General features: G+C 37.3%; 1 protein-coding gene across 3 annotated transcripts in view; it reads left to right on the top strand.

Moving 5' to 3' along the window:
* The window catches only part of gnao1a (guanine nucleotide binding protein (G protein), alpha activating activity polypeptide O, a), a 113957-nt gene that overhangs the window by 85373 nt on the left and 19125 nt on the right, over window positions 1-9459 (top strand). For all 3 annotated transcript variants that reach the window (XM_016521741.1, XM_016521742.1, XM_016521740.1), the window contains exon 4: window positions 6797-6957. In XM_016521741.1, coding sequence (XP_016377227.1) covers window positions 6797-6957 — 161 coding nt within the window. The remainder of the gene's footprint in view (window positions 1-6796; window positions 6958-9459) is intronic.

Consider the following 9459-nt stretch of genomic DNA (forward strand, 5'->3'; position numbering starts at 1 on the left):
TTTTTTATTTGTTCTTATTTTATTACTGACTTTTTACTTGTGTTTTTTTTATGAAAATAAAACTTTGCATTGAAGAAAAGTAGATTTTTGTTTGTATATGCTGTCAATTATAGTTCTTAGAAAGAAAATCGGAATTGGCAAAAATCGGTATCGGCAGACCACACTAACAAAAAATCGGAATCGGCCAAGAAAATTGCAATCGGTGCATCTCTAATAATATGTACTCTTTTTAGAATGAAGCTACAGTGTAGGGCTGTGCAATTAATCGCATGCGATTGTCATGCGCATTTCGTCAGTAAAGCCGGTTCCGTGATTAGTAGTAAATCTCCATCACCTGCTTTCAGATGGAGCGGCATTTACTACACAGAGCCGTAGTTCACTGACAATTAGGCAATATCGCATTCATAATTGCAGATGAATCGCATTCGATTATGAACGAGATATTGCCTAGCTTGTCAGTGAACTACGGCTCTGTGTATTAAATGCCATCTGAAAGCAGGTGATGGCGATTTACTACTAATCACGGAACCGGCTTTACTGACGAGATTAGCTTAACAATCGCATGCGATTAATTGCACAGCCCTACTACAGTGTATTTATTTTTTACAAGGTCGACAGATTAAAAGATGTTTAAATACAACTGACATTTGTTGATGTCCAGTAGGATGCTTGTTAGTAACAGTGTTCCTCTTGTATATCAGATTCAGTCATCTCAACTTTATGAGTCAGTAGTTTGTCATCCTGCTGGTGTCGTATTCAGTCTCCTGGAGGACTATAGTATTAGTCAGTGCAGGCCTCAGCAAGACCTGACACATGTGACAAACACAGTCCTATTTCTGTATTTTCATGCCGCAGAGCCGTACGACAGTCTTTCCTGATGTGACTTTCTTATTGTGTGTGAACCAGGCGAACCCAGCAGCTGCTTAATGATGCTGGTCTGCGTGTGTCTGTCTATTCTGATGATAATATGATCATCTCACTGTCTTGAGATAATAAAGGCAGGAGATGAACGGTCATCACTGCATAGCGTGCCCTGCTGGTGTCGTATTCAGTCTCCTGGAGGACTATAGTATTAGTCAGTGCAGGCCTCAGCAAGACCTGACACATGTGACAAACACAGTCCTATTTCTGTGTTTTCATGCCACAGAGCCGTACGACAGTCTCTCCTGATGTGACTTTCTTATTGTGTGTGAACCAGGCGAACCCAGCAGCTGCTTAATGATGCTGGTCTGCGTGTGTCTGTCTATTCTGATGATAATATGATCATCTCACTGTCTTGAGATAATAAAGGCAGGAGATGAACGGTCATCACTGCATAGCGTGCCATTCTGTGGAACATACAGCGTCAGTCATCTACATCATCTAATTTCTGTCATGGGCTTTCCCTCTCTGCCATAGAGACAGCTCTTTAACCACTTGATGAAATAGTGGGTTTGCCTCTGTAATTTTAGCCTTCCTTTTTGGGCTTGTGTGTTTTCTCTCAATCTGTTCTAAATACAGGCCATATGACCTTTTTGTTCTGTTTTAAATTTATTTATATTCATGCATTTGGCAGACTCGCTTAAGCAAAGTGAGTTAATTATCCCTGGGAATCGAACACATAACCTGGGGCTTCCTAGTGCCATACTGTACACTACTTGAAGGTCAAAAGGATGCTTTGGAAAACTAAAGGCTAGTTCAACAACAAACCAACTTCCTTAAATATGTTACCGTCATTATATACATCAAGTTTTATATACAAACTCTTATGTTTATGAATTCCTTAGGAATCGAACCCATAACCTTGGGTTCGATAGTGCTATGCTGTGCACTACTAGAGGCCATAAGGATGTTTTGGTAAACTAAAGGCTAGTTCACATAGACCCAAACACCAAATTATTTAAATATATTAACATGAGTATAAACATCAAGTTTTATATACCAATTCAATGATTATGGATTCCCTTGGAATCAAACCCATAACCTTGGGGTGGCTAGAACCATGCTGTGCACTATAGAGGCCAAAATGATGCTTTGATAAACTAAAGACTAGTTCACATAGACACAAACACCAAATTTCTTAAATATATTAACATGATTATATAGATCAAGTTTATATACACTTTATAAGTTTATGCATTCCCTGGGAATCAAACCCATTATCTTGGGGTTGCGAACACCATACTGTACACTACCTGAAGGCCATAAGGATGCTTTAAAGGTTGGTTCAATATTGACCCAAACACCAACTTCCTTAATTAAATATATTAACATGGTTATAAACATCAAGTTTTATATACCAATTAAATGTTTATAGATTCGCTTGGAATCGAACCCGTAACCTTGAGGTTGCTAGTGCCGTGCTGTGCACTACTAGAGGCCAAAAGGATGCTTTGGTAAACTAAAGACTAGTTCACATAGACGCAACCACCATATACCTTAAATATATTAACATAATTATATATATCAAGTTTATATACACTTTATAAGTTTATGCATTCCCTGGGAATCGAACCCATAACCTTGGGGTTGCTAGCGCCATACTGTACACTACCTAAAGGCCATCCTGTTTTCTAATTAAAGCACATCCATAATAGTACTGAATGTGTGTGCGTGTGCGTGTGTGTGTGTGTGTGTGTGTGTGTGTGGCTATCTGAAGGGACTTTGCCTGTATGTAGATTTCCCAGTACTTGACTATCTCTGGCTTTGACATGTCTGTGCTATTAACATCAGCAATGGTTATTAAAAGAAGTACAGCTAATAGTGTTTCCCTCTTACAGGACGCCTCAGAAAGTCATTGAGATATTATCATATTTTATTTGAAAAATTTTATGAGGACTCTTGTTACTGCTCAAATCATAACATTAGAAATTAGGAATCTGGGGGGTTTTCTCAAAGAGAAAGTAATTGACAGAAATAAATCCAAAACAAATACTATAAAATATGAGATGAGTTGAAACGGTAAAATTAAAAAAGGTTCCTAAATGAACACTAACCTCGACACTAAAAAGTCTACTAAAGTTTCAGAGGGGGGAAATCTCTCTTTTTGCTCTCTTGAATTCTCATAGATAAACTGTGGTATGAATGTGAAGTTCCACAGATTCTCAAAAATTACGGAAAATAAGCTGGTTACTGAGTTAGCAATCCTCCCACTCACAGCACCTCTTTTGGTCATGTCCATATTGAAAAACACTAAAAATCTTTTTTTAATGACCTCTCAGTCTCCTTACTTAAGAAGTCCACCACATGCCTGTGGTTGTAACCTTGAAAAGATGATTTGTAGTTTAAATCTAGGGAGATGTGTCATTGCCTTTGATAAAGTACTTGAGCAGGGTCTATATATCTTCAGCAAAGCGGAGCATCTCTTTTCCTCTGTGCTAGTTTGAAGACAAAAGTTGCCATCGTCAGTGATAGATTATTAGACCACAGCCCTTGGGGCTCATGAGGGACTGTATGTTACTCTCCTGTTCATTGCAAGATTAGAAGCCAACTGATTCAAGATGACTAGATTGATTATGCCATATTACACTTGACCTTCACTAAACATTACACTATAATACTTCACATTATATGAGAAAGGCCTGTATTAGGGTTTTGCAGACACAATCATACTGTATAGATTTATCACAAATCCTTGTGAATATATTAACAATATATCATCAATTCCTTTTTTTCAGTCGTTTTTCATGATATTGAGACAGTATTTTAGGCCCTTTCATTTGTTTGTTCATTTATTTGTTTGCATTTAGAAATGTTTTTCTCTTGATATTACATTGTAAAATGAGGCCCATTTATTCATTCATTCATTTTTGTTCATGCATTACTATAATTTCGTACAGTTTAATTACTGCAAAAGCAAATTCACTCGTGGATATATTGAGTATCTCTCAGCTGTGATCATGTTAAGATGTCACATAATTAATCATGTTGTGAGATGTAACATATCATGAGGTAGTTGCCGATACCTAGCCAGACTATAGATACTATACTACGGTGCTAGCCTGTATTATTGCATATTGCATTAACAATACCAGACACAGACACCATTGTGTTGTGTCAACCAGTGTCGCCCTTAACAATCAACAAGAGTGATACAAAAACCTAATAATACTCTGAGGAATCCAGAATTTACTGTCAAATGACAGTTCTATTGTATATGCGTTATGATGAGTTCACAGTGCCTTCTTACGTCACTCTTACGATAGCTGTGCTCATAAACAGGTGCCTTGTCAGGGCGTCTGCAAGGATACTGTCTGTCACGCTGGGCTACTGACTGATCTGCGATTCAAATCTACAGCGTGTTGAGTTCTCTCCTCGCGCTGTTTCCTCTAATAAATGAATGCTGATGAAGAGTGGTCCATTCTCTTTAGTCTGTGCAAAGACCTTAATGAATAGCTATTACGTGTCTCTATGAGCCTGATCTAAATTCAATAGGCAATCACTCAGGAATAACATGCTCCTTTAGTGCCACACGCCAAAAAAAAAACCTTAAGCACAGGTAGAAAGAGCAAATGAAGAATGAGAAGCGTGACCAGCGTTGTGACATTAGAGACGGACAGAGAAAGGAAACAGGTGCGTGTCTGCTGAATCTGTCAGTATTATTCTTGCTGCTTTTTTTTAATCAAAAGAAAAATGCATGGCAAAAATGTTCCCATTGCAAACCTCCAGCTCTGGGACTGAGGCATTTGCCACTATAAAGGCTCAAAGAGCCTGTGGACACCAGTTTAATGTCCCATAATTCCCCTGAAGGGGTGATGTTGAAGTAATCCTCTGGTTCATGTTGTGTTGTGAAGCTTTAACCTGCAGTTCATTATTCTTGTAGATAATTATACATATAACCATTAATAGTACATTTTGTTTCACTAATATTATTACTAAATTTGTAAAAAAAAAAATCAGATAGAATCATCTATTAGAATTAAATACAGTATGATGTGTGTGTGTTAGTTATAAGGACTCCAGAAGGTTCAGTCATGCTGAGTTCAGAGGACTTGCTCTCAAAGGTCACACTCACTGGGGGAGAAGGAAAGGGAGGCTTCCTCAGCCAATCATAAGGCCTCCTGCTGCTGATGCTGCCCCCGCTGCATCACCATGGAGATGGCAGCAATATCTGTCCCTATTGACAAGTCATTCGGAAGATGCATCCATTTTTCTCAGTGGAGAGGAATATATCTGCATCTTCACAGTAGAAAAACTTCACAAAATAGCATTTGCATTAATTATGGATTAATTAGCGACATCCATGCTTTGTTTTTTTCCCATCTTTTTAATTCCCAGACCCCCACATCTCACTCCTTTTAGTGTGTGAACACTTTACTCTTTCTCACAGCAGATAATGGAGAGGGTGCAAGACCAGCCTTCTTGAACTGACCCCCATCTTCTCTTCCACTCTCTATTTAACATGGGTCTTTTCTTTTCACTCCACTCATCCAGTCCATTTCTCACGCTCTCCTCTTTTGGCTTGTGTAGTTGCATCTCTGTTGTGGATTTGCGGGACGGCGGAACCCAGCGCCTTCGTGTAGTAAGCTCAATTGTGATCTCTTTAAAAGAAACTAAACGCTCTTTTCAGAAGTCATTATTGCTGTCAAGCTTTTTAAACGTGTTTGTTAAAGGGAGTGATATCATAGGAGGAGGACAGAGGAAGTAAGAGGGATGGAAGAGTGAAAAAGGAAGTCAGGATGTTGTGGATATATATTGTCTATATATATATATATACATTTCTGTAACCATTAGAACTAAGAGACTTGCCATAATTACAAATCCAACACATTTGAGTGTGCCCTTAAAAGTTTTTCTCTTTCAAATGGAGCGACTGTATGTAAATGAGGAGCAGCAGATTTAATAATTAAAATAATGTTGATAGTTTATTTGATAGTACTAGAACAGTTGCAGATTCTGTTATCTCTTTTCTTCTGTAATGCTCTCTCATTCTGCCCTTGCACAAGTTTGTATAACCCGAAGTTGTTATGCAAAGATAACCGACCAGAGTTTTTTTTTTTTTAAAGCAAGAGCCAGCTTATAGTGAGGGCTTTATAAAAGATTTAGTGCCAGCAGTACGATGTGAACTTGCATCTTTCAGTCATGCTTTCAATGCCGTAATTTTTTGCAACTTAGCGCCCATGACATTAACCAGGAGGTAAATTTTTACGTCTTAGATGTCTTTTTCTTAATCTGTTTTTTTTTTCTTTTTTTAATTTGTTTGTCTGTAAAAATAACTAAAACATCTTTAAAACAAGATCCTTTTTTTAGGAGCAAAAATGTTTATGAATGTTTTAAGTATAAGTATATTTTGTGAGCAAACAAGCATGTTCACTGGAAAACAAGACAGAAATATTTTTAATAATTTTAATTCAAGCAACCAAGCAGTCAATTTTGTCTCATATGTTTCTGCTAAAATTCTTTGGAACGAATGCAGGTCACGAGTCTCAGTGCTATCAGTTGCTAGTAGGCGTTCCCACAATGCATCACTGCTTATTTGCATGAAGTTAAACTCCGCTTGATTTTGTCACAAAACCAACGGATGCGGTTGCACGTCACAGGAAATTGCAAAATGAATGTCTTCTATTTGTTTTGTTGAACTGTCATTGTCAAAAACCCTGAAGAGGAAGGAGCTAAAAAAAAATTAATAGAACAGCCCAGATGATTTGGCCTTTGAGAAAATGACAAGAAATGTTTGAGTTCATATTTAAGTGTCATCATTTTAATTGCAATTCATCTCAAAATTTGTACAATTTGGAGCACAGTTTGTGACATGTTCTGTTTGCAAGTCTCCTCATCACACTGATGGATGTTCTGTATGTGTGTTTGCTTTTAACAGGCTGATGCTAAGATGGTCTGCGATGTTGTGAGCCGTATGGAGGATACCGAGCCCTACTCTCCAGAGCTGTTGTCCGCCATGATCCGCCTGTGGTCTGACTCAGGCATCCAGGAGTGCTTCAGCCGTGCCCGCGAGTACCAGCTCAATGACTCCGCCCAATAGTGAGTACGGCCCTCTGCTGGGAAGAGCCATTAGTGCTTTACACTTCATTAAGAGCATTCTGCCTAAATATACCAATCTTTTATTATATCATTGACCATCACACTGCAGTCCAGTTCATTTTATAGAACTATCCACAGGGCATATATTTTATGGACTTGTAAATTGAACGTGGCCACATAAGGTTGTGTCTACAGCATAATATGTATAATCTTTATTTCCAGTGCTTGTTTGAACAGGTTGCTTTTAGAGTATTACTTGAGCTCAGCAAAATGTCACTCTGAAGTGAATTTACAGATGCAATTACAGTGTGCGCTGATGAAAGGTCTCGAGTTATGTATGTGTGCATGTGTGTAAAAGTTCCGTCAGCATTATATTTCTGATGTTGTGGTTTACTGTAATAGTTTGGGAAGCCTGTCATTGTGGGAAGTGGTGTTTAGATAAAGACAAATTACTTGCTCACATATTGACAACATAGATTATGTTGCTATGAGGCAAATGTTGGGAGGGGAAGGACTGTTTAGGATGCCAAAAATGAGTTTGCTAGACAAGTCTTTAATAGAGACGTTTTTTTTTTTCCTCTTCATTTGCATAAATGTTCTGCCTTTTGTTCAGTGATCAGTAAGACAAACAGTTGCCAGTGGTGTGTCATCAAGTTCAGGTGTATGAAAACAAATATCAAATGGTACAAGGACAATATATTTAATCTTAGGGTTTATGTGTTTGTGAAAGATTGCTGAAGGATATTCACCGCTGTATGGCTGACCGATATTTACTGTTTTATAGTCTTTTTTTATATTAGCACATTCAGTCGTTGTATTTTTTTTCCATGTTCAGTAACCTTGCTAATATTTAAAAAGCTGTAATTCTTCAGGAAGAATTTAATTTCAATAGAGTGCTGTGAATGCACAACACACATATTTACATGAAAAAGGCCTTTTCCATTCATAACCTTCATTAGATCATACAGTCTGCTTACTGTATTTATTCAGATAACCCTGTTAGTCATAATATAACCCATTTAGTCGCATTGTTTCCTATTTAATTCTGTTTAAAACAATACTATTTTCTTCTTAAATATAATTTATTTTAAACTAATTATATTTTAGATTGATTTTATATTTATTTACTTTTTTATATCTTTTATATTTTAATAGTATTGTTTTATTATTTTATTATTATTCTATGATGTATTTTAATATTGGTCGTTGTGTATGTTTTTTTTTGTATGTCACAATATATAGTATATAGTAAATTCTCTTTAGAGTCTTTGTTTTATTTTGCAGTGCCCAGTCTTTTTTATCCCATCACATTTAACTCAGACTGCAAACACATGCTTCAAATATTTCTATGTAGTTTTGCTCTAGATTCAGTAGCTACAAGAGTAGTAACAAGAACTGTGCACTGCTGTACACCTGTGTTTATGTTTCTTAGCTTTTATTTGTGTGTGTGTGTGTGTGTGTGTGTGTCTGTGTATTTACACTTAAGACATGGCCAGCTTGACAGGTACAACGTGTATGTCATTAAGCCATTCTTTCACATCAATCACTGACTAAAGAAAATAGTTTAGGAGAGGTTCGAGATCATTTCCTTTGGGCTGTTTATCCACACCGGCGGTTTACAGTGTACAGCATACTGGCTTCCACATGTCTTTAGGCTGTAGGCTTGTCTTTCTTCTCCCTACTGGACTGCAACTTGAATATCAGGAGACATTTCAGAACATTTCAGACTGAGGCACAGTGGTCTTTCCCAGAGTGAGATGCTGAAACAGGATTAGATTGGCCCTCAGTCATTTGTTCTCTGGAAAACTTCCATCATTATCTGAAGTTCTTCCACTATTTCTGTGCTTCCTCTCTTCTTCTCTCACACTCACCACTCACCACTGTGTAACTCTGATACTGCCCACTTTATGGTGCCATAGAGGAGTTTATCCACTCTTGTCCAACCTTTTAAAAGCTCCTCCTCTTCCACACTGTAATCATTCCCCACTTCTCCAGTCATGTTCCTCTTGTCCTCTCAGTTTTGTTCCTGATCAGTTTTATTTTTCATTTTGTCTTCCTCTTTTCAATTGTAGGTCTGCTAATTTCATTTCTTCAGTATTTTTTTGTTTTTTAATAGTATTAACGAGAAGCATGTTCCACTTCAGGTTATAAGAAACGCGTCAGAATTCTGATGCCTTCTGCTTTCAGTTCAGCACCTTCTTTCTTGACGTTTCCAGAGCAAAAATAGGAAAACTCTATGTTCTTATTGAAGTCTTGGACAGTATAATGACATTCAGTGATAAATGTTTCATCTTTCAGATGAACCTTCAGTGGCTTTGCCTTCAGAAGATGTAGGAAGTTTCACTTATTCTCAATTTTTTGATTGTGTATCTTTACTGACTTTTCTGTCGCAATCAAAATGACTTGTATCCTCGCAAGGTTATTTGTCATTGTCAAGAAAGTTTCTCAGCAATGAGAGTTGCTGCTAAAGTTTCTTTTCCCCATTTTATATATATATATATA

The sequence above is a fragment of the Sinocyclocheilus rhinocerous genome, unplaced genomic scaffold (assembly GCF_001515625.1).
Source record: "Sinocyclocheilus rhinocerous isolate Xijiao unplaced genomic scaffold, SAMN03320098_v1.1 scaffold1110, whole genome shotgun sequence".
Taxonomy (NCBI): Eukaryota; Metazoa; Chordata; class Actinopteri; order Cypriniformes; family Cyprinidae; genus Sinocyclocheilus; species Sinocyclocheilus rhinocerous.